Here is a 27,099-nt window from a genome sequence, read left to right on the forward strand (position 1 = left end):
GGATGGGGGCTCCTGATCAAAGTAATTAGGTCTTTGGCCATTTTGAGCATCTGTTTTTTAGGCATGGAAGTCTGAATAGGAGAATGCTGTACTTGTTTCTTTGTCTTTAGAGCTGCATTAGTCTTTGTCTTTGAAGCTGAGGATGGCTTAACATATAGTTGTGTAGGTCTGGACACACCCTCAGAAGCCGATGCCTGCTCAGCGGCTCCGGACCCATCTGAGGGATTGATTTCCGAGTGTCCAATACCTTGAGTTTCCAGAGGCCCAGTCAGCTCCACGTGGAAGTCGGTAGCAGCCTGTGGCTCTGAGGTAGCGGGCGCCAGGGGCTGTGAAAGCGCCTCACTGAGAACCGGCGACTGGCCTAGAAGAGGCCTCGTCGTTGGTTTTGGACCTCGGATGCCTATCCTTGTCCTTGCGTTTTTTGTAAACTCCGGTAGTGGGCTGTTCCACCGGCATTATATAATTAAATCTTCGGCCAAAGTAATGAAATGCAAAATCGAACCGACGCTTGATAGTGCGTTGGTTGAATCTAGCACAAAACCGACAGCTAGCAACATTGTGATCAGGGCCTAGGCAAGGAATACAGTAAGAGTGAAAATCCTTATGAGGTATTTGCTTCCCACAAGAAATACAATTGTTAACTTTTTCTGACATCAATCTGGAGCAAGAAAAAAGTTTCCCCAACGGGGTACTTAGCTTTAATGAAGACTTCGGTTCTGAAATTCAGATTTGAAAATCTCAGGAGTCTGCCGACCGGCACTTGCAAACTGCTTTTGCTTCGGGCACCTTGCGGCAAGAAAGACTGAAGAAAATGGCATCGGCTGAATCTTTTATACCCCTGGCGCACTGACGTCAGGGAAGAGGCGACAGCAACCAACGCCGGACCTAGACTTTGGAATTCTGGCCGACTGCGGGTAGCCTGCCAGCAGGATAACCCAAGAGTAATGACTGCAACAGTGAAACACGATGAACGTCTGCAACATACCACAGGAATCCCAGGAATTCTTTTTGCTGTGATGGTGCTCTGTTTTAAAACAGCCAGGAGGTGACTGGACAGCAAAAATACTTTGACCTGGGGAAAAGGGTTTTCTGTTGGTCTGTGTTCAGTGATGCCTCCAGGAACTGAACCTGCTTTGCTGGGGTCAGTCCAAACCCTGGTGGATCAAGAGAGAGCCCTAGTCCTTTCAGGCACACAATGTTGAACTGGAGTTCTTTCTAAATTTCTTCTAGAGAATGCATCAGTCTGGATCAAGCAGTCATCCATGTAGGGATAGATATGATTGCCCTTGGTCCTGCAATGAGCAATTACTAGAACAGGCATTCTGTAAATACCCCGACGGCAGCAGTCAAGCCAAAGGGCAAGGAGGTGAACTGGTAATGTACTCCCAGCCTCCAACCTTAGAAACCCTCTCTGCATCTTTGCAATACTTATGTGGAAATACAAATTCTTTAGATCCAGGATGACAAGGAAGACCTAAGGAAAATAAGAGGTAGAAAGCACTGCAGAGTAAACTTTTTTAATTTTGGTACTAGAACTCTAGATCTGATTCCCAGGTGCATTGTTTTCTTGGCATTAAACAGTTTGGATTGCAAATTGCGATCCTGTCCTCTCCTTCCCCTTTTTGCACTCATACTCCATTCCTCAGCAAGGAGGCCTTCTAAAAGGACAGAGGACCAAGAGCCACTGTCCACTTGGAAACTGGAATGTGTATCCCTGCTTCAGAATGATGCGGACCAACTAGTACTGGAATGTGTATCCCTGTTTCGGAATGGTGAGGACCAACTGGTACTGGAATGTGTATCCCTGTTTCAGAATGATGCGGACCAACTGGTACTGGAATGTGTATCCCTGTTTCAGAATGATGCGGACCAACTGGTACTGGAATGTGTATCCCTGTTTCAGAATGATGCGGACCAACTGGTACTGGAATGTGTATCCCTGTTTCAGAATGATGTGGACCAATTGGTACTGGAATGTGTATCCCTGTTTCAGAATGATGTGGACCAATTGGTACTGGATTGTGTATCTCTGTTTCAGAATGATGTGGACCAACTGGTACTGGAATGTGTATCCCTGTTTCAGAATGATGTGGACCAATTGGTACTGGAATGTGTATCCCTGTTTCAGAATGATGCGGACCAACTGGTACTGGAATGTGTATCCCTGTTTCGGAATGGTGAGGACCAATTGGTACTGGACAATGGGGTCCCACTCCTTCATAAAGAGTGCTAAGTGCCCCTATCTTTATACATGGACAACAGGTCTGCATAGGTTAAGAGGTAGTTACTAGGCTTGCAGTCCAGGGGATTGCTAAGGAGCCTACCCCAAATTCTCAGTTACCCCCAAGCAATGTCTAGTTAAGTGACTTGGTCAAGATCACACAGTAGGCAATTGAGGGATGACAGAATCAAACCACGTACCACAGGAATTACAGCTCACAGCTTTAACCCTCTGTGTTAACTGCCAGCTATGACAAGTTTAAGGGTATTAGTGGGGATGGCAGAGTGAGGTGGGGTGTTTACAGGAAAGGAGAAGAGATGAGCTTGACAGAGTCAAAACTGCTTCTTCTGGGTGCCCTGAGCCTGGAGAATTCCAAGCTGGTCCTTTAGTACTGCTTGCCACTTTTCTGTAGTGTGTTTACACTTAAGACATTTGCCCTTTTCTTGGTTAGGGTAAAGGGGCCACCTTTTGGAATGTAATTTCTGTTGTATTTTCACAATATGGGAAGGAAAAAGCTGTTTTGCATTCTGCATGTTTTTCTCTTTCCCCTCTAGCGTTTGAAACACCTTTTCACCTGGGGGCCAAAAAGAAACTGCCCGCCTAGTGGTGTATTCAAGAGCTCTGCCTTCACATGGTCAGGCAGGGGGAGAGCTCTCAGCTTGCTGCCCTGCATTATGCATCATAACCACATTTCATGATTCACTTGGCAACCTGAACACAGAGGTTGCATAGCTCAAGCACCTCCCTTTTCAGGTCCTTGCTCTTGATCGCCTCACAATCTTCCTCTACTTGGTCCATTTACTTCCCATTATCAAGAGCCCCTCAACATCACAGCTATCTCCAAGGGAGGGGGGGGCTTGGATTACAAAAAAGCTTATGAAATCCGGGGCTAGATGGAAGAGGTTCTGGGATGTTAACTGGCAAGTGGTGTGAGATAATGCATCAATCAGCCTCTGCTGTGGCAATGTTATGGTCATCTGTTTGGACTTTGATGCATTAGTAGCACTAGCGTATTGTCTCAGAAGCCTTGGATTGCATAAAATAAGCATTTCCTCTATACAATCTCTGCTAACCTCTTCATGAACAAGTAGCACTGGGAAACTGCCTTCTTTGCTAAGAATGATCCAGACATTGGTCCCAGTGACAGTCACATAGCCCTCTGGACTGACCAACAGCATAATAAATTTGGCCCAAGAGAGTGTGCCAACTGCTGAGAACATAGCGGTCTCCAAGCGGGATGCATCAGAGAACTGTGCTGTAACCTGCTCCAAGAAAAGTGGCTCAGAATGCAATTCTCTGATTTCAGTATTATCGAGCCTAGGAAAACCCTCAGAATGTCAAAGGCTGTCGGTATCCATTCATTTGACCTAGGGCGATTCATCAAAAGTTTGTATTCTAAATAATAGCCAGCAAAGGCTTTGGCCAACATCATAGTGGAGTAGGACCAAAATTGACTTCTTCAGAGCTAGACAGCCATGGAGGTTTACTGTGCAATGCTGCGCTGTTCTCAAGCAGAAGAATGCATAATGAGCACAAGTGTCTACTCACATTGTGATCTGGGCTTACACAGAAGACAGTGATAGCAGAAATTCTCATGTGGGATTTGTTTCTAGCACTCAAGATAGTTACTGACGCTTTCAGTTTTACTATCCAGCATTTATAAGCACCACTGCAGTAGAAAGAGATTCCTCCAGCAACGTACTTATCTGAATCCCTTGAAGCAGGCCAACATGCCAGACTGACAATGCTAGTAGAAACATGTGACAAACAACCGCAGCAAGCAAAATTTGAAGATGGTGCCAGCCAATGCCCCTCTTATACCACCGATTTCCGGACGTCTGGGTGGGAGGAAGACTGAACCAACAGGCCGAAGGTGAAGCTCTGGAAGCCAGGCTGACTGAATGGCAGGCTGTCTGCAGGCAGGAATGGCAGCCAGGCTGACTGAATGGCAGGTTGTCTGCAGGCAGGAATGACAGCCAGGCTGACTGAATGGCAGGTTGTCTGCAGGCAGGAATGACAGCCAGGCTGACTGAATGGCAGGCTATAGGCAGGCAGGAACGACATTCAGTCACACTCAATTGGGAGGCATGTCTGTAAAGTGTCTGCTACAACAGGAGAGGCAGGTTGTCTGCAGACAGGAACGACATTCAGTCAACACTCAGTTGGGAGGCATGTCTGTAAACTGTCTGCTACAACAACCTGGGTGGCAACTCCCAGATATGCTCTGAGTTAGGGCAAAATGACAAAAAATACACTGAACCCACAGAGATTGCCAACATCCTGGCAGACAGGTTCAGTGCAAACTTCTCTACCCCAAAAGAGCAAATGTCTATCCAACAGAGTGTAGCCTCCCTGACATCACAGATGCACAGGTGAGAGCTGCCCTCTCCAAAGCAAAAAACACAGCATCAATGGGACCGGACGGTGTCCCGGGCTACGTCTTACACGAGCTTCAAGAAGAACTGAACCCTCATATAAAGTCACTGTTCAATCTCAGCCTCACTACAGGATATGTACCCAAGGAATGTCGTACAGCAACAGTGGTCCCACTCCACAAAGGTGGTGCCACAACAGACCCCGGAAACTATCGCCCTATAAGCTTGACTAGCCTGGTCTGCAAAGCTATGGAGCGTATCATCATGGAATTCATAAACAAAGACATTGGGAACCTCCAAACACTGGATCCCACCTAATTCGGCTTTGTTAAGGGCAGATCTTGCCTCTTGAACCTGGTCGACTTCTTTGAAAAGTACAGTTTTGTACCTACCATAAATGTAGATGTTCGAAGATCCACATTGCTGCAGTCCTTACACTTGGGTATAGCGCTGTCCTCGGTCGGTCATGGCGATTAAACTGACGCCAGGACGCCAGCGCATGACCGACGTCATATCCTCAGTCTTTTCTTGCCCCAGATGTCAGAAGACCCTAAACAGGGTAAAATCAAAAAATTACCAAACACTAAACACCCCCACACCCAAACTATGTACAACTTCTAACAATTATCTAATAAAGTACTAACCTAACCACACAACCACCCCTAAACACAGAGGGGAACTGCAGCAATGTGGATCTTGAACATCTACATTTATGGTAGGTACAAAACTGTACTATGTTCTTCATCTCACATTGCTGCAGTCCTTACACTTGGGTAGATTCCCAAAGCAGAGGTAAGGGAGGATGGCAAATCAAATAGAAGCAGGAGCTGTCAAAATGCCCTGTAGAATAGCAGTGGCAAACCCAGCCCTAGATTTAGAGTAGAGAGGAAGGTGGAAGTGCTTAGAGAAAGTATGTACTGAACTCCAAGTAGCTGCCTCCAAAATGTCCTTAGTTGACACTCCCTTAGAAAGGCTGTAGAGGTGGCAGTAGCCCTAGTGGAATGAGGTCTGATCCCTGTTGGGATCTGCTTGCCATGTTGAGAATAACAAAAGGAAATGCAAAACCCAATCCATTTAGAAAGAGTTTGCTTTGACACAGGCTTGCCCTGAGTACCTAAAGCAAAAGAAACAAACAACTGTTGCGACTGCCTGAAACCCTTAGTCCTATCTAAGTAGTAGCGTAACTGTCTGTGCGTCAAAGTATGCAAGATCTTTTCCCCTTGTTTTGGGGTCTGCATAAAAGGTAGGTAAATGAATAGACTGGTTTAAAGACACACTTGAGACCACCTTAGGCATAATGGAAGGGTTAGTCGTAAAGATACCCTATCCTTATGGAAGATCAAGAAAGGCTCAACAGCCATAAGGGCCTGCAATTCAGAAACCCTTCTTGCAGAGGTAATGGCCAACAAAAAAGCAGTCTTCCATGACAAATATTTTAACTCAGCCGTAGCTGCAGGCTCAAAAGGTGGCAGAGTGAGCTTTTCCAACACGTAATTGAGGTCCCAAGCTGGAGTAGGAGCTCTTCGTGGAGGTCTTATGTTCTTTGCTCCTCTGAGAAATTGCTTGAACAAGGAATGAGAAAACAAAGGTGGATCACAGTCATAGTGAGCTGAAATTGCTGCAGCATGAATTTTAATGGAAGAGAAGGACAAACCCTTGTCCAATAGTTCAGTAAGATATAGAAGAGCCACACTTAAATCAGGCTCAGAAACATCCACACCCTTTGCTGCACTCCAAAGCAAAAATCTCTTCCACTTGTCTGCATACACTTTCCTTGTACTAGGTCTCCTAGCTTCCATAATCACATTCAAAACTTGTTGAGGAAGTTGAGCCCTGCTATGAGCTAAAACAGGATATGCCATGCTGTGAGATGAAGAGAGTGAAGCTTGACATTGAGTAAATGACCGTCCTTTTGAGACAACAGTTGAGGAATTAAAGGGTGGTTTCCTTATTAAATTTCTCAGTAGTGGGTACCAATGCTGTCGGGGCCAATCTGGAGCTATCAGGATCATTCTTGGTTTGTCCTGGCTTACCTTTAGCAGAACCTTTAGAAGTAGAGGAAGTGGTGGAAAGGCATATACATGAAGATTTTTCCAACTGAAAGAAAGAGCATCCGTTTTCCAAGCTGCCTGGTGTATCCTTTTTGTGCAAAACTTTGGCAGCTGGTGGTTTAGAGGAGAAGCGAACAGATCTATGTCTGGTGTTCCCCATGACACTGTTAATTGCTGAAATACCTGAGGATCCAGTTTCCGTGGGGATCCATGATTTGCCTGCTTAACACATCTGCTAAGGAGTTCTGCATCCCCGGCAGATACCTTGCCTGAAGATCCAGTTGTAGACTGAGAGCCGTTTCCCATAGAATCATTGCTTGTCTGCATAGAGGGTAAGAATGTGTACCTTGCTTGTTGATGTACCACATGACAGTTGTGTTGTCTGTTAGAATCAACACCTGTCCCGGAAGAAGTAATTCCTTGAAAGCTGTTAATGCAAACTGGACTGCTAACATCTCCTTTAGGTTGATATGTAGATGTTGTAGTCTGGCAGGCCACTTGTCCTGTATCCATTTTCCATTGAGATGAGCCCCCAAGCTTTGTCTGAGGCATCTGTTGTTAGAATCTGACTTGCCTCGCCGGGTCACAGAAAGTCCCTTGTTTAGGTGACATTGCTGAGCCCACCACAAGAATTCCTTTTGGATGCAAGGTATTATTGGAATGACAGTGTCCAGATCGTGGCAGTGTTGTGTCCATAGATTCTTGAGATACCATTGTAGCTTCCTCATATGCAGTTTGGCATTGGGAAGCACCAGAATACAAGATGCCATGAACCCTAAGGCTTGAAGGACTGTCCTTGCAGTCAGCCCGGACTGATGTGATAGTTGTTGGAAGTAAAGGGAAAGATTCTTTTGTTTGTCTTAAGAAGGCCATCTGGGCTGCTGTATTCAGTCTCACACCCAGAAAGCACATGTCCTGAGAGGGTACTAGACTGGACTTTGTTTCGTTCACAGAATACCCTAGGCATCTTAGCACTGTTATCACATACTTTAAATGCTGTAGAAGTTCGTCCTTGCCCTGAGCCAGAATCAGGCAATCGTCCAAATAAGGGTAGATCTGTATTCCTTTCCGTCTGAAGAAAGCTATCACTGGAGCCAGGACCTTTGTGAATACTCTGGGTGCAGTGGATAAGCCAAAGGGCAATGCAGAGAATTGATAGTGTGAATCTCCAGCTCAAAACGCAGATACTTCCTGCAGCTTAGAGTGATAGGGACATGAAGGTAAGCCTCTTGGAGATCCAAAGTTACCATCCAGTGATCCTTGCCCAGGAGGGGTAAAAGCTGTTGCAATGTCAGCATCTTGAACTTGGGGATGTCCAGAAAGGTGTTGAGGATAGACAAATCCAGAATTGGTCTCCACGTGTTCCCCTTTTTGGTACTAGGAATAGGCGAGAGTAAAATCCTAGGCCCCTTTCTGCCATAGGCACCGTTGTATGGCCCCTATCTGTGTCAATATGGATATTTGTCTGTGAGCTTCCAATTTGTGTTGGCGGAATATCTGGCATGCCCTTGAACGGTGGTAAGGTATGGAAATAAAACCTGTAACCGTGGTGAATGATATCCAATACCCATCTGTCTTGGGTAATTAAACTCCAGTTCTCTTTGAAAAGTGTCAGTCTTCCTCCTAAAGGTGCTGCGCGTGGAGGTTCTGGCAGTTGAAAAGGTAGGTCATTGTGTCTGTCGAAAGGGCTGACCCCTGCCCTCCCCTGAAGACTGTGCAGGTGAGCCCCTGTCCTGGATCTAAAGAACCCTGAGCTCTGCCCCTATAGACCTACCCCTAGACTGGGAATCATAAGAAGGGTATGTCCACGCCTTGCTTGGCCAGTTTCTGCTAAACTTTGGTGGTTGAACCTGTAAAAATCTTTAACAGTGTGCATAGATTTAGCTTTGTCCTCCATTTTCTTTAAAACTGCTTCAACAGGCGAACCAAACAACACATCAGATTGTAAAGGGCATCCAAGATCCTTGACTTAACATGCTCAGCTAAATTCTGATCCGTAACCAGGCGTGCCTGCGAAGGACAGTACCAGTGGCAGCCACCCTGGAAGAGGCCTGTACAGCATCAAAACCACATTGTAAGGAATGCTTACCCACCTGTTCAGACACATGTACCAGATCTTGTAACTCCTTACATTCAATACCTTCTGCCAGAGCATCTACCTTAGACTTTAACTGTGAAAGGAGATAGATTTGATATCTCAGCATGTGGAATTGACAATTTAAAGCCCTCATGGCTAAAGTTGAAGAAGTATACACTTTCTTACCCCATCTGTCTAAAGCTCTTGCCTCTTTGTCCTGAGGAACTGGATTTTTAGCCACAGAAGCCTTAACCCCTTTAGGCCCCTGAGTAACTGTCTCTGGATCTGCCCTAGGGCTTTTAAAAGATACTTGTGAGCTTCAGGCACCCTATAGTATCTGTCTGGTTTAACAGGAGCGGGAGGTAAAGAATCAGGGTTAAGGGAAGCCTCTGCAAAAACATCTTCCACCACAGAAAGAACAGGGTATAGCTAAAGGCCTATGCTGAGGTAGAAACAAAATTCCCTAAGTCTTTTCCTGGAATCAGAGAAATCCTGACCTTCCCATTTAAAATGTTCCCTCATGGAATGGAGAGTCTCTGAGAATGAAAAATCCTCAGGAGGAGAAGCAGAAGGTGGAGTCATCCACATCAGAGTCAGAATAATGAGAAAACTCCTGTAAATCCTCAGCGAAGACTCAGAAATATCAGAATCCTGTTCAAAATTCCCAAATTCAGGATCCACCCTAGGCCTTTTGTCAGGAGGGGCATAAAACCCTAATCATAGTAATTAAATCTTCAGCCATCTTAAGCATATGTCTCTTGGGCACAGGGCCTGAAGTACTAGGAGGAGCACATGCTACAGCTGAACCTGGCCTACTCTTGGAAGAAGCCTTTGTAACAGTAGGGGAAGGCCTAACCACCTTAGGCAGAGAGGGGAGAACAGCTACCTGAGAAGCCCCTTCAGCCTGGCCTACCTCCTGTGAAGACACATCCTGTAACAACAAAGTCTCCCCTGGGACTCTAGGGAAACTTCTGTTTGGGCCTCTGGCACAACCGCCCTCTAAAGAACCGACGTCCGGTCGGCTGGTGCCTCTAACCTAGGCCTAGGTGTTTTGTCCTGCTTGCTTCGAGAAGCGGGCGCCGGAGCATCCGACGGCATTTTGTAATTGCACCGCAAGACTAACCTAGCGCAGTCTAATCTCCTCTTTATGGTACGTTTGTTAAATCTAGCGCAAGAGGAACACCCAACAACGTCGTGCTCAGGCCCTAAACACGGTATACACAAGCTGTGGTAGTCCCTATGTGGTATCTGTTTCCAAGAAATACAGTTATTTACTTTTTCTGACATCCGTAAAATACTGAGGCAAGAAAAACCAAAATATTAACCAACGGGGTACTTAGCCAACTTGGATTCGGGCTGAAACCTCGGTTTCGGAAAATCTCAGGACGCCAACCTGCACTCGCAAATTTGCTTCTGCATCGGACCACGCGGCAAAAAAGACTGAGGATATGACGTCGGTCATGCGCATTTATACCCTGACGTCCTGGCGTCAGTTTAATGCGCCATGACCGGCGTCAGCCATATACTTTGGTATTCGGGCCGACCGAGGACAGCGCTATACCCAAGTGTAAGGACTGCAGCAATGTGAGATGAAGAACATCAGTCACCAAGGCAACAGATGAAGGGAAGGTAGTCCACACAGCCTACCTGGACCTCGCAAAAGCCTTCGACACAATACCCCACTCGGGCATCATAAATAAGCTTACCAGCTTAAATATCAACCCCTATATGTCACAATATGGGTTGCAAACTGGCTCAGGGATAGAACCCACATGGTCAGAATTGCAGGTGCCATGTCAGACTCTAAACCAGTTACAAGTGGCGTCCCACAAGGCTCAGTCCTGGGACCTCTCTTGTTCGGTATATATTTCTTGGAGGTACAGGCTAACACGGGAGGACTATGGCTGACCAAGTTCGCAGATGACTGCAAACTGGGTGCCATAATCGACTCGCCGACTGACACAAGCATCCTCCAAAAGGGTCTCACAGAGACGGATAACTGGTGCCAGAGTCATGGCCTAAAGCTAAATGCCAAAAAGTGCATAGTCATCCCCTTTGGGAAAAACAAAGTGACCACAAAATACCACATAGGTGGAAATCCATTAAGTACGGAAGACGTAATTAGGGATTTGGGGACCCAAGTAGATAGCAATCTCTCCTTTGACAATCACGTTGCCAAAGTGGTTAGAAAGACCTTCTATAAAGCCCACCTTATCACAAAAGGGTTCACATCTAGATCAAGAGCGGTCATTGTGTCCCTCTACTCATTACTCATCAGGCCCATAATTGAATACAATGCCCCATTTGGGATGTACATTACCCGACACCTGCAGCAACTGGAAAGACCCCAAAAGTACCTCACCAAGAGGATCAAGGGACTCAAACAGATACCCTACGGAGTTAGGCTAAAGAAACTCCAGCTCTACTCAGTTGCTTACCGCCTACTCAGAGGCGATCTGTGCCTGATGTATAAAGCCATGTCCAATCTAGATTTAATGGACATGCTCCACCTCAGGAAATCCAAATCCCTTAGAGCTACACGCTCCAGAGACTTAAACCTCAGCACAGAAATAAATAGGACATGCTGGAGGGACAGATTCATATCCCAAAGGCTCCCCTCACTCTGAAACAAGATCCCAATCCATGTTAGGCAGAGCCCCTCAATGACCCTCTTCAAGAGAGATCTTGACGAGTGGATGGGAGGTCGTAGGTTTACCCCAGGGATCTCTTCTGTGTCCCTACTAGACAGAGGCACAGTAAACTAACCTTAAAAGGGCTATCTTCTGTGACCTACTATACAGAGGCACAGTCAAATAATCTAAAAGGGTGGCGAAAGCCAAACACACTCTGGCTAGGCTTATAAATGCCCTAGGGCAGATAGCCTAGTATCAACCTATGAACAAGAGAAATGTAATTTGAACAGTAGAGATGACAGCTGGGTGCACTGATTACTGATGTGACAAAGGAATACATTATCTTGCCACATACTTGTCTAAAGCTTTACACTACTTCTCTAGAGACAATGTGGCAACATGCTGTGGTCTTAGAGGTCTGTGCTAGAGCAGAGAGACCACAAAAGAGTTAGCCTGGGGATACTTAATTAGTGACTCTATAATCAGTCAGAAGTCTATAAATATCCTAAATCTAAATGGGGCTGCAGAACTTGACTTTGGGAGTTTCCAGATGCTAGAATTCCACTAAGACATAACTCAAGACACCACCTTCACCTTCCCCTGATATACATGGGGAGAGGTGCCAATCCACAGAAAATTCCATAAGATTGCAGGTTCTTCCAGAAATGACACATGTGGGGGATGACTCACTATTCTTATTCACTGATGATAACAATGGCCACTGGGTCCTCAGACTCATCCAGGCAACCAGAGAGGAAGAAAGTCTTCCACTAACCATCAACTAAGGAGAAGGTATGGGATGAGAGTGCTCTCTTTTCTTGGGTGACAGGGACCAGACATCAAGGCATATACTTGCCCCAGGGTGATGTGCATGAGAGACCAAGGTAGACTAAGCATTAATCATCAGTCTATATGACAGAAGGTATGCTCCTGCACCATCTCTTCACACTCACATAGACAAAGTAGTCAAGTAACACCTAAACCAAAACCATGAGCACTGGGACTGGAAAATCTGGAATCACCACAGCCTGGGCAGACAAACCCTGATGGGTCTGGTGAAAGAACTTGGGAGATAGCTCATTAGTGTCAAATATTCTTGACTCAAAAGCATATAACTCCAGAAACCAGTAAAACTATAACAACAGACAAGTCAGCAATGAGTTCAAGACAAATGGCCATGGTGTGGGTGATACCTAGATCATGAAATACAACCCCTTCCCATAATGTGGAAGCCAGGGGTATACCTCATCCAAGACCCTAACCATACATCAAAGCAGAGAATGGGTACAGGTTGAAGCCATCAATGGTGAAAGACAGGACCAGATTGTGTGTGCACACTCCCTACTGCTGCTAGCACATTGGGCTGTACTGTGTTTTTTTTCCTTTAAAGCCTCTGCTGAGTGGCAGTACAGCAACACATCTAGATGTATTCCCCTCATTTATTACAAGAAAATAGTCACTGACTGCTCACTCCATGCTCTTCTCTACTTGGCACCTCCAACACCCCAGACACTAATCAAACCTAGGTCACCCAGGTTAGAGTCACAAAATTATTACTCTATGCCAAAGAGCTGAGATTAGTACCCCTGATTACTAGAAAGTCCAGAATGGGAAGAAGCATTCCATTCTCTTCAGAGCCAAGAAGAGGGGGTAGCAGAACACTAGTACTTGCTCCAAGAAGAGGGACACTCTCTACACCTCTTTTGAGTAGTACAGTCTTAGCTTGTCCCAAGAGCTCTAAGCAGGCTACTTACTTCCTCTCTGACTGAAGCCCTTTCTAAAAGAGAAATCTAACATATGGCCATATATGATTACAATAAGAACCTACTGCCCCCCCCTATAGTAATCCTCTAAGAAAAGGCAAACTTTAACAAAACATCCTAACAACCCTAAACAGAAATCAAGCCTGTAGCTGCTAGGCACGCATAGACACACAGACACCTTTCAGGAAATTCCTGACACAATGTGGTAGTAAGGGTGGAGAATAAATGTCTGTCTAATACCAAAGGGCACTTATGGAGGTGCCTGGCCTGTAATAAGACACAAGAACTGACGAAGGGGACAGCAGAGCAGCCCTCTACTTCTGCAACTGCCTGACCAGATCTAGGCAGCGATGACCCTCAGAAAAGGGCATCAAGAACTGTTTATCTAAGTGCTTCCTTAAGAAAATGGAGCCCGAGACAGGTCACATACATAAGTACCTACATAATCTTGATCCCAGGGCAAAGTACAAGCACATTCAATGTTGCTGCAAGCCACAAGCCAGCTCATTTTGAAAGGTACAGAGAGGATCTTAACCACTTTCTCCTTGAGCCCAGACTCAGGGAGACATAAAACCTTTTCAGAACCTGATCCTCTAGACAGGGCTGGAATCTGGACAGGTCAGTCATACAGCTGAGGAATGTAAACTCCAATATGGTGAGACAGTAAACCCTTTCTGCTAACTAAACCTAAATCCTTGGTTTCTTGCTAGGTAATAAAGTAGCAAGTTAACATGTTCTCGGAGATATATGCTAAACCAAAGAAATCAAGCAGGATTCCGCCCTAAGATGTACTTGAACAGAGCATCTACCTCCTAATGAAGTACAGAAGGTATATGACTGCTTTTAGGGTGCCCAACAGCATCAAAGAGGGAAGGACACAGACATTTATTCAAATGTTGCTGAGGGAAAAAATGGGGACCAAAGGTCAGTCCATAGTGAATTTCATGAACCTGAGTATTTCTCCACAGGAGGGACCAGTTGGGAGTTGTTTGGGGAGAGTTCAATGTTCCTTATTGTCCATCTAGACGGTAAGGACCTCCACATGCTCTGGAATTTCATTCCCAGAATGGACAGAAAGCATCGGAACACTGCCTACCTTGCCTGCAGGTTGGTGGACTTATGCAAAGCCAGAGTACATGCAAATAACTGTTTAAGAGGAGTACATGCAAATAACTGTTTAAGAGTGCATAGCAAATATCTGGGAGTGAGCATCCTGGCTATATTTCTGAACGGACATACCCCAGAAACTGGTAGGTTAGATCCCAAAAGACACCAAACAAGAGCTTAGCCATGTTATCCTGACCTGCGAGTCCAGACACAAGTTCTGCTGAGCCTTCCTTACTCTGCAATTTCAAACCATGCTGGACTGAGGGGGCATGGAGAGAGATATGGTCTATCCTGGACACTACCACTAAACTGTCCAGGGAACTTTAGGAACCAGAGAGGAAAGCACCAGCCTTCAGAGTGATCCAGCTATACCACCAGGAAGTGGCTGTTTTTTTTATTTCCAAGAGGTAACTAAAAGGTGACAGCCAGTGCACAATTCTCAGAAGTCAATCAATGTTCTTTGCAGCAGGAGAAAGAGGATGCAAACTTGAGCTTTTACTAGTCAAGAGGAAAGAAACAGCATTCAGGTAGAGTGAGGCTATGGTCTTAAAGCTGGAATTACCTCTAGAAAGATATGAGTGATGTTGGCTCCCACTTACTTCACCTTCTGATAGTGGTCTTGCACAGGACTGGATTAGTGCAAAGATCCTCACCAACCCTATCCAAGAGGCTCTCAAGCACAGGCAGAAAGTGGTAAAGGGAGTCATTCAACAGGTTCCACCGCCTGCATCTTCAGGTTGGCAGGATGAGATGCTGCTGGTTATAGTAACGTTTCACGTCATACTCCTTCACGAGTAATAAGGTTAAGGCCAGTGCTGGCTCTGGTGACCACAAAAGCACTTTTATAGTTTGTTTCACACACTGAATGAGAGAACTTTCACATGATCAATATCACAATCAAGATCCAAGCTATGTAAGTGTCCAGTGAGAAACAGTGGGCACAGAGGCTACACGTGCCAGCTTAGTGCAGCATGTGATGTTACAGCATGCACCACTACGGAGCACGTATGCTCACAAATATAGAGATTCAAGACCTAAATTGAGACAGGTAGGAAGGATGTCCTAATCGTAGACCATATGGGAAGTGTCCTTGGCAGAACATGTGACACAAAAACCTTACTATAACAATCATTACTAATATCTTTCTCTCTTTAGAAAGGCACAACAATTATACTGACAGTATTTAAAAACTAATGATATCTAATTTCTGACACTCACCGTACAGTCTGAAGGCAGGTCCAGGATACTGTACACCACATCTTTAATTCTTGGTTTTGATCAGCTCCTGTTACTAAAAACCTCCAGTAAGGAACACTGAAACAAAGAAAAAAAAAATCATTAAAAATCTTAAATATAGTCCTTTGATATAAAGAATACTGAACAAGCTACAAGTTCTGAGTTTAAAAGTGGCCAACAGCATCAGACTGCAGCAACATAAAGACTCCAGAGCTTCCAAAGCACATACTCAGCAGATTTTACTCTCCTTCATCAGAGGAACTATCTGAAACTTTACATGCAGCTTAAGCAATGTTCCCCAGATGGCAGGGAATACAGGCAAAATCACAACTGCCAATTCCCCAACACATTAAATTAGCCAAATCTCACAGATACCAGATGATGCTGATAATTAATATCCAGTTGACTAAAAATAAAGCAATCTAGACTTCAAAGATGTTTCTGCAAAGGGATGTGTCTGCAATCCCTACTGTTACATATTTTAATTCCAAACTGCATTACCTCAGGAAACACCGAATCCTTTGCTATGTATCAAATCAATCGTACAATCACAAGAGTAATATGACCACAGCGTGGTGATGCAGCGCAGCTTTCCCCAACTGTTGGCTGCAATGGATATTAGGTGATTTAGGAGTTTGTGAACTGGTCATATTTAGTAGATCAATTCTTTGTTAAGTTTGTTATGCAATTTGGAAGTTGTCAATTACCTTTAAGAAGATTCACCACATCTACCCAAAACAAATTCAAAAGGCACCAAATCGACTGCACAGTAATCCACCTACAGTGTATCTCCAACCTAAACCTGCCCGTGCGACAGACTACAGCAATACCGTTTAACAATGCCAAGTCAATAAACCGAGGAGGGACAAAAATAACAAAAGAAAACGAAAGCAACAAAGCCCAAACCTCTAGAACATTCCAAATGCTTCTTAAGACTGTGTATGTGTAGAGAAGAAAACTGCAGTGACTAGTCAGGATACAAATCGACATTCTCTAGCATCAGCAGATAAAGATGTCACATTCAAGATGTGAAGCAAACAAATGACAGTTTTAACTTTCAAATCAGTCCTAAGTGATGTGCTCAAATTCCACAAATTTAATGCATGGTCATAACTTGCTGCTTTTCAAAATGTTTCTTCTAAATTTCATTACATTTGGTTAATGACCATCTTGTCAACATACACAATATAATCTTTAAGCATTCTGTTGAAAAAGTACTTCTGCAGAGCAAATGCAGTTGTGTTTACCAAGACAGAAAATATAACAATGTCAGAGCTCATGAGCTTGGGCTTCGTGAATGAAAGATTCAAAAGCAGAGGCTGAAATACTGAAAGTCGAAAATGGTATAATCAAAGGTTCCCAGGACTGGTATAATCAAAGGTTCCCAGGATTAAAGAAAAGCTCATATATTTGGCAAAAGTCACCCATACCTTCACAGTACACATTTATGTTGCCCAAAATGAACCATGACAGCATAAATTACAGCTACATAAATGCACACAGCATCAGCTACTCTGACAAGGCCCTCTAGAGTTATTAACACCTGAAAACACCTTAGAGGACTGTCTATCAACACAATGCTTTCAATACATAGGTTGTGCCACTGGCCCTATCATATCATGGTGTCAGCAGACCAGTACAGGATGTGCAGCAAGCTCCACACTGTCAGGTTCTGCCATGGACATGGACTGAGCAGTACCTGAAAGGCAAGCACAAGACAAAACTAGAAATCTCTCAAATGTAATAAGAGACACAATGGCCAACGTGAGCAGTGGATCATCCATCTAACTGGAAGAGAGCCTGACAGAAGATGTACCCTCTTAACAGTGACCTCCTGAAGACCATTTGGAACCATAAATACTCACATACCTAAAATGTCACTCCAACAAGTTCCCTACATTGTGTAATATCTTAAAAAATCCCAAACTGTTGCATGTAGTTATAACTCATCAACCTCCTTTTTCCCATTTTTTCTGCATGGGGTCAGGTGTTGCATCAGCTGTTGCCACCTCTCTCGATTCAGTGCCACTCTCCTATCTTCTTCTCCAGTTCTGCCTGACTGCTGTAGGTCATCTCTCATGCAATCCATCTACTGGTTGGATGTCCTCAGCTTCTCTTGAATGCTTCCAGTGTCTCCCAAACTTCCTTCACCAAATTGTCTTCTACTTTCCAGATCACATGCCCAAACCAATAGGATATTTTCTCTCTGACTTTGTTTGCTAATGGCGTTACTTTGCCTCTATTCTGAAGCCATTTTTTGTTTTGTCTGTACCACACTATGCATCTTATCACCCATCTCAGGCACTTCATCTCTGTCACCACTAGCTTCCTTAACTGTTCTACCTTAAATGCTTGGGTTCTGTGCAATACAGAAGTACTGGTCACACTGTTTTGTACACCTTACTTTTCGACTTCATTGACATTCTTATGTCACACACTATTTGTGACAGACTTTGCCAGATGGCTGTAACCCTTTTGACTCGAGCACTAATATCCTCCTTTAGAATCCCCTTCTCCTCTTCAACTACACTTCCCAAATACTTGAAGCTAGTAACGTGTCCCATTATATTATCTTCTATCTCAACTTTCAGCTTCTGATTTCTGCCATTTGGTGCCATGACAACTGTCGTGTCTAGACTCAGTTTCTGTCCCATGTGCCTTCAATGTGGCATTCCATAACCCTATCATTTGTTGTTCCTATTCAGAAGATGCTTGTAATGCTCATCATTTGCACAAAGCAGCTTTCTTGATCTATTCTCTCTGGCTTGTTTGTTTATGTAGTCCATCACCAGTATGAACAGCAATGGACTCCGAGAACAGAACCTAGGAGAGTTAAGTTAGTGGAAATTTGAAAAAAACATGGAGCACTTAGTTGTAGCAAGGCACAAATCTGTCCGACTGCTTAGGTGGCAAACAAGATCTACGGACAGGGTGAGCAGAGGGGAACAATGGGAGTTTTTCTTGCAGGAACTCAAGGCATGGAACACCAGCAGAGCAATCAGATTGGCTCAGTCGAGTAGCTCAATTCCCATCAGTTGGATTAGATGGTTTGGATGAAACACAATACAGGTATGATCACTTAAATAAAGGCAACAGCAAAACAGGTGGAATTTTTACACTGACAGAGTACAGAAGTGATATAATGACAGTAAATTTATATGACTGACCGTAATCGAAGACATCTGAATGGGAGGAGCATTAATGATATCACATTACTTACACACGGGAAAGATTTACAAAAAATGATAGTCATTCCAGCCTAATTTCTGGATTGGACAGACGTTCCTTAAGTGCAGACGCCATTATCCATATGTCAAGGATATAAGAAGGATGACTGGTTATACAGGTGAAAGCAGTCTTTCACTTTCTGTTGTTGTTGGAGCACTAGGCCACCTACAAATGTGCCTGAGACCACAGGTAAATGGCATATCTGCAGAAGGAAGCCAGTAGCGATAACATAAGATAAAGAATAGTTGTGCAAAATCTTACCATAACCATAGACACCCTTCTCTTCTATATGCTGCAGTACTCATCACATTAGGGAGTAGTCCGCCTCCGGCTAACTCATATGTCCAGCTCACATACAAAAGTTTACATGCTACTGCGAGGTACGTGTGACGCCACACATTATTCCGCTTACCTTGGTCATAAAGAGATATAGGGGTATAAAGTGGACATCAGCATGCACTAACCTCAGAAATGAATGCCGCCAAGTACCAGCCTGAGCCTAGGTGAAAAACATATCACCAAGAAAAACAGGCAAGCATCAGGGGAAGATGGGGGGCAGCAATACTGCAGCATATGAAAGAAAGGGACATCTATGGTTATGGTTAGATTTTACACAATTATTCTATGTCCTTCTATTCATATGGTGCAGTATTCATCACTTTAGGGAGAATGCCGAAGCTCATGCTTGGAAAGGATTAGAGGGAGGAAGGAGCAGAGGCGTTTTCTACAAAACAAAGCAATATGCTGTATATAAGCAAACAGTATTTTGTGGTGTTTTTACTCTTGGAAGGCTGTGTAAGCAGAGGCACCAAGTGTTTCATTAAATTCGCTTACTTTTTGGATCGGTGGCCTTGGTGGTATTTTAATAGCTTTTTCTACAAAACCCTGTAGAATATCTCTGGCAAATCCAGTCCTGGACCTGAAGATTACATCAAGTTTATAATGTTTAATGAGGCCTGGGGAGAACAGCTCCAAAATAGTATAGACATTTAAAATAATCACACATATCATGGTAATTTCAAAGCACTTACAGCAGTTCTGAAAATTACAGCAGTACAAACAAAAGGCAGATAACCCCTAGACCGTAGGGAGTATTTAAAAAAAAATGAACAGATATCAGTGCAAATTGCAGATTACATCAGGGTAAGGAAGTAACATAAGAAGTATGGGGAGAGTAAGACTGTCAATACTATATATTATGTATTACAACATATGAAGTATGGGGAGTAAGACTGTACTATATATTATGTACTACAACATAAGAAGTATGGGGAGTAAGACTGTTAATACTATATATTATATATTACAACATAAGAAGTATGGGGAGTAAGATTGTTAATACTATATATTATGTATTACAACATAAGACGTATGGGGAGTAAGATTGTTAATACTATATATTATGTACTACAACATAAGAAGTATGGGGAGTAAGATTGTTAATACTATATATTATGTATTACAACATAAGAAGTATGGGGAGTAAGACTGTTAATACTATATATTATGTACTACAACATAAGAAGTATGGGGAGTAAGACTGTTAATACTATATATTATGTACTACAACATAAGAAGTATGGGGAGTAAGATTGTTAATACTATATATTATGTATTACAACATAAGAAGTATGGGGAGTAAGATTGTTAATACTATATATTATGTACTACAACATAAGAAGTATGGGGAGTAAGATTGTTAATACTATATATTATGTATTACAACATAAGAAGTATGGGGAATAAGACTTAATACTATATATTATGTATTACAACATAAGAAGTATGGGGAGTAAGACTGTTAATACTATATATTATGTACTACAATATAAGAAGTATGGGGAGTAAGATTGTTAATACTATATATTATGTATTACAGCATAAGAAGTATGGGGAGTAAGATTGTTAATACTATACATTATGTACTACAACATAATAAGTAAGGGGAGTAAGATTGTTAATACTGTATATTATGTATTACAACATAAGAAGTATGGGGAGTAAGATTCTTAATACTATATATTATGTACTACAACATAAGAAGTATGGGGAGTAAGACTGTTAATACAATATATTATGTACTACAACATAAGAAGTATGGGGAGTAAGACTGTTAATACTATATATTATGTATTACAAAGGTAGCAAAATTAATTCCAGGGTAAATTCTTAGGGACCATAAACCAAAAAAAGGAACAAACTATTAAACAGAAACGAACTGGCGTTACTAACAGAACAACACCAAAGGTTCGACGATTTATTGTTAAGCGCTTTTCGTTTGCTTTTTAAGCAAACTTCCTCAGACAAACACAGATCAGTTGAAAAATGCAGCTTTTTACAGTAGCACAATCAGACAAATTAAACTAATTAGTCAGGCAATCAATCTATCAAACTCCGCTTCCTAAGAAGCATAATAACTAAAGTCTAAAAACACTGTGCATTCAATACCTACATAAACATTAAATAGTCCATTTGTATAAATAAATTTGGAATAAATTTTAAGATGAATTTTAAAATATTTAAATAATCAAAAATTCAAAGTATTCCAATCTTTGAATGTTTGAAGAGATAAAAGGCAACAACAGCACTACACACACCTCATAACCATCATAATAATGGTCCCGTATGTGCACAACTCGTATACAAGTCAAGCTCACCAAAAATAATGCTGGTTAACTACTATAACAATGAGTCCTGCCAAAGAACCACAATTGCATGACAGAAATAGGTTGAATTATTGAACAAAAAAACATGACGTGTGTGTAGTGCTGTTGTTGCCTTTTATCTCTTCAAACATTCAAAGATTGGAATACTTTTGAATTTTTGATTATTTAAATATTTTAAAATTCATCTTAAAATTTATTCAAAATTTATTTATACAAATGGACTATTTAATGTTTATGTAGGTATTGAATGCAGTTATTATGCTCTTGGAAGCGGGAGTTTGATAGATTGATTGCCTGACTAATTAGTTTAATTTGTCTGATTGTGCTACTATAAAAAGCTGCATTTTTCAACTGATCTGTGTTTGTCTGAGGAAGTTTGCTTACAAAGCAAACGAAAAGCTCTTAACAATAAATCGTTGAATCTTTGGTGTTGTTCTGTTAGTACCGCCAGTTCGTTTCTGTTTAATAGTTTGTTCCTTTTTTTGGTTTATGGCTTCTAGCAATTTCAGCGAACCGGGCAGTGACTTTCCAAATGTTACTCCAGAGGTATTGCGAAGTGAGGGGTTAGGTGTTCCTGCACTTACCCAACCGGATACTGATACCAACGCGGCTTCATCTTTAGACTTGTTGCTCGGCAAAATGGATTGCTTGCTGAGCAGAATAGTGAATTTAGAGAGGCAACAACGGCAAAATTTTCAGCAAGGTGGCACTGGTTTATTACTTCCTGTTTGTGGAGATGAACTGACGGAGTCGAATGTTCCTGCTGTTAACAACAACATTGTTTCAGGATTGGCTCCAGTAGCGGTTACCAAATTACCGGTAGACACTTTTGATACTGTTGCAGAATCAAGTGTTATGGTTGGCAACATGGACGTACCCACGAGTAATGCTCCTGTATCCAGGGGTCTCGGCGGAGTAAACAGCGAGAGGCAGAGGAGAATTCCAGCTTCGCCAGCCGATGTGTCAGCCGGTTTGAACCGTTCTGAAGTTTTAGATAATCCTGTTATTATGTGTCCAATACAACAGGACCAGTCGTCCAGGTCATTGAGAACTGGGTCAGTACTCAATCACGCAATGGGTGAATCCGAAAGATCTTTGGCTTCCAACAGGCATTTAAATGCAGTAGGAACAGTTGCAACAAATGTTTTAGCTCCGGTGAGTACTAACCACAGTGCCACTTACCCCGTACTGCTTAATTGGGTGGCTGAGAATCCTTCGTTTAGTTTAAAAGGTTCATCAACATTACCAACTGTTAATAACAACAATGACAGTGATATAGTTAACAATTTAAGACTTTTGGACAATGTTTTGGTCAAAATTAAAAAAATTCAACTAGAAATAGCGTATTTTAAAGAGTGTTTGGAACGGAGAATTATCCCCAAAGGACTAAGACATTACCAATACCCTACAGGACTAGTGGCTGGATCTACTTTTCACCAAGAATTGATTTTGTTATTTGATCGACATGGATTCGAATTACTCGAACTCATGATCAAACATTATTCTTGCCAAGTAGACGAACTTAATATTGAAGCAGAAGTGTTGGACAATGCACTTAAATTGGATTTGAGTTTTGATAGGTATAAATATGATTATGCAAGAATGTTCAGTAGCATAGATGAATATCTGGGTAAGCTTAAATCAATCAAGTTAAAAAAACTAAACAGGGACAATAAAGCATACAACGAAGGCACAGCTTACCCTAGTCCACCTACAGGTCAAGTTTGGAGACCTAATGTAAGGTCATTCAACAATAGTACTAATGTTTTAGAATCTCATGTAGTTAGTGATGACATACAAACTAACATCGGCCAGATGAGTACTGAACAGGGAGCTACAGGGTCGGTCAGTCAGAATACTCAACCTGTAGAACTCCGTAGGAGTGACAGAATTCAAAATAGGAACAATTTACCGAATGGGCATAATAATAATAACTAAGGGAACAGCAATTTTTTAGGAGCAAGACCCAAGCAACAGAGACAATGGACGAACCGTTCGTATCATCCCAATCAGAGGAGGAACAATTAGACTGTTTAGTTACGTCCCCTACACTTGATATTAAAGATAACACGTATGCTAGTTTCAATGGTTCTTCTTTCACATCGGCATCATCAGACTCCACTTATATTGTAGACAACACGGGAGCTTCCACCTCACAACCATGTCAAGGTCCGATTGTGAGTACTAATGAACTATGTGATTTTAAAGTGTTTAACTTTTCAGATATGGACATTACACCTGACTTAGTAGACTTGTTTTCTAAGGGATATACATATGTCCCGAAGCAACAACCTGATTTTGTGAAATCTATTATAGATGTTAAAATATTTACAAGGAAACAATTTTCAATTGATGATGGGAGGTGATGCTTATATTGAAGCACCTAACGCGTTACATGTTGCTAGTACTTTTAATCCACCTCTACATCCATTACTAGCAACTTTTGAACAAATTTGTGAGGTTGATATTAGGAGGAATAAATTCCTCAATAAACATTGTTTAGATCTAACTAACAACCCTGAACTGGAATGTTTACATAATCTTTCTTCTAGCAATTTGAGATTTTGCAAGCCGGACAAGGGTGGGGGAGTAGTCATTTTTAACAATAACGACTACTTCGACCGTATGACATCCTTATTGGATTCACAATCTTATTCTATTAGCTCGAGGTCGGAAACAAACAGAGCTTATAAAATCATTCGAGACAATATAGAAGAAATGTACGTGGAAGGTAGGATTAACCAGGACATGTATATTTACATGTCAACCTTGTACCCTAGGTATCCATATCTGTTTGGAATACCTAAAATCCATAAGGATATCAAAACCCCCCCTATGCGCCCTTTGGTTGACGGACGCGGTTCACCTATGTATGCCTGTGCCAAAGTAGTTGATAAAATCCTACAGAAATACATCCTTCAAGAAGTACAAATTTGTAAGGACTCGTGGTCATTTCTGTCGAAAATCAACGAATTGAGATTTCAAGATCAATATAACTTTGTCAGAGTGGACGTGAAAGATTTATATACTAGCATCCCTCACGATATAGCCATAAATTGGGTGTGTGACAGACTGAAGGCGAGGGAAGCTAGCAATAGTGACATTTCCTTGGTCAGTGAATTATTGGATTTGACACTTTCCAATAATTTTTTTATGTTTGGAGACAATTTCTACTTGCAAGTCATTGGTGTTGCTATGGGTTCACCGTGTGGGGCAAGTGTGGCGAATTTGGTTATGGCTCAATGGGAGCACCAATTTGTCTTTAATCACACTTTGTCAAAAGAAAATATTGTGTTTTATACACGTTATTTGGATGATATTTTCATCCTTTTTAACGGTGACGAGACTGAAGCAGATAACCTCTTAATGTATTTTAACAGCACTACTGACTTTTTGTCTTTTACTTCTTCCTTTAGTACTGACAAAATAGCCTATTTACACATTATGTTATCGAAGGATCAAGTGAGAGCAGGATATACCGCGAGAATCTACAGAAAACCAACTTTCTCAAACACGTTTCTACACTTTACTAGTTGTCACCCCTACACTCAGAAACGTGCTGTAGTAAAGGGCCAGCTAGTAAGGACAGCGAGAATAGTAAGTAATGAACTAGATTTTGGACAGGAATGTCTAACTTTGAAAAGGATGCTCCTGAGCCGTGGTTATCCAATTAGACTTATTGAGGAACTTATTTCTGAAGTTTCCAACAAACGCCTGACCAAGTTTTATGTTCCACTTCTACAATGTAGAAATGACAGTGTACAGGGCGAACTTCCACCTATTCCAGTTGGTGAGCAAGTGGAGAACAGGCAGGTCATTTCAAATCCAAATCCGAACATTCCCAGGTTTATTACAACTTTTTCTTTGGATAGCAGTAACATCTGGGCTATTATTAAGAAAAACTGGGATTTGTTTAGATCAGACACGATGGTGTTTTCTAAATTAGGTACCATTCCTCAGGTTACCTATAGAAAGGCTAAGAACTTGAAGATGTGGTTTGAACAGAAACCAGCTTCAACGAGGTGTCCAGGCATGTTTAAATGTCAAGCCTGTAACTACTGTAGATACATCATTGAGTCTAATAGATTCACAACCATGAATTTAGGTTGAAATTTAGGACGAATTGTAATTCATGCATGTTGGTTTATCTTGCCCAATGCCAGGAGTGTACGGCCTTTTATATAGGCAAAACGGACCGTAAGCTCCGTGAACGCATTTACGAACATGTGTATGCCATTAAGAAACATAAGGAGGTGAATGCATTGGCCAAGCATGTCTTGGAATATCCAACACACCATTTTAAATTTATGGCGATAGATCAAGTTAATCAGGACAGGAGAGGTGGTCCTATTCAATATAGATTGTTGGAGAATTAATTACGTTGGCAGATTAGGCTAGATGCCTACCATGCCCCTGGCTTGAATGAATCTTGCTCTATTTCAGGCATTTTAAAGCTATTGAGTTTAAAATGTTAAATTAATGCCCTATTCATATATGCATACGCTGTCTTAGTTATTTTATTTATTTATTCATTTTTATTTATTTATTCATTTATATACATATATGCACACATTTTTAGTTAAGGGTATAGATAGTATGTGTTTTTTTGTTCAATAATTCAACCTATTTCTGTCATGCAATTGTGGTTCTTTGGCAGGACTCATTGTTATAGTAGTTAACCAGCATTATTTTTGGTGAGCTTGACTTGTATACGAGTTGTGCACACACGGGACCATTATTATGATGGTTATGACGTGTGTGTAGTGCTGTTGTTGCCTTTTATCTCTTCAAACATTTAAAGATTGGAATACTTTGAATTTTTGATTATTTAAATATTTTAAAATTCATCTTAAAATTTATTCCAAATTTATTTATACAAATGGACTATTTAATGTTTATATAGGTATTGAATGCGCAGTGTTTTTAGACTTTAGTTATTATGCGTTGAACCTTTGGTGTTGTTCTGTTAGTACCGCCAGTTCGTTTCTGTTTAATAGTAAATTCTTAGGGAGATAGTGAGGAGGAAATAAAGGAGATATAGACATAAAAGTTTAAGTAATAGGTTGAGGTCAGAGTGGGTGTGAGCAGTGACAGATCCAAAGACTTTTAAAGTAATCTTTGGTGGCTGATTTAAATAATTTGGGTTGTGTGAAGGTCCTAATATGTAGTGGGAGATTGTTCCAAGCAATAGAGGGATGGTAACTATATAAATTAAATCCAGTGTTTGATTTAGGTTTGTAAATATTTAGTAGATCTTGGGACGAACTTCTGAGAAATCTTGTAGGGGAGTAGTGGGAGATGATGGAAGAAAGAGTTGGGACAGAAAGCTGGCTGATATAGAATGGAGTCTATGATCTGGAGCTGAGACTGGAGTAAAAGGTGTGGTAGCTCAAGCCAGTTCAGGTATTTTAGGGACAAACAGTGGTAGGATATATAGGTCTGTTGAGCTGCAAATCTGGCTAGCTTGTGAAAGGTTGATTCAAGCTTGGTAAGTAGGGAGGAGTTGAGATTTGTGAGTATTGGGGAACAGTATGTTAAGCAAGGTAGGCATGTGTAAGAGTAATCCTAGCTTCTGTAGTGAGGAATTTTTTTTTATTTCTATACAGGAGTCCTAGCTTCTGATACAATTATTTATGTGTGCATCAAATTTTAATTGATCATCGATGGTAATACCAAGTAGTTGTGTACTAAATTCAACTTCAAAAGGGGTATTGTTTAGGGACATTATGGAGAAGGATTAAG

At 42.0% G+C, this 27,099-nt stretch overlaps 1 protein-coding gene across 1 annotated transcript in view; it reads right to left on the reverse strand.

Moving 5' to 3' along the window:
* Positions 1–27,099, reverse strand: part of EDC4 (enhancer of mRNA decapping 4) — a 2,017,057-nt gene that overhangs the window by 1,298,671 nt on the left and 691,287 nt on the right. Inside the window, exon 10 of the mRNA XM_044082055.1 lies at positions 15,446–15,541. Coding sequence (XP_043937990.1) covers positions 15,446–15,541 — 96 coding nt within the window. The remainder of the gene's footprint in view (positions 1–15,445; positions 15,542–27,099) is intronic.

The sequence above is a fragment of the Protopterus annectens genome, chromosome 8.part1 (genome assembly GCF_019279795.1).
Source record: "Protopterus annectens isolate FY-2018-M chromosome 8.part1, PAN1.0, whole genome shotgun sequence".
Lineage (NCBI taxonomy): Eukaryota > Metazoa > Chordata > Ceratodontiformes > Protopteridae > Protopterus > Protopterus annectens.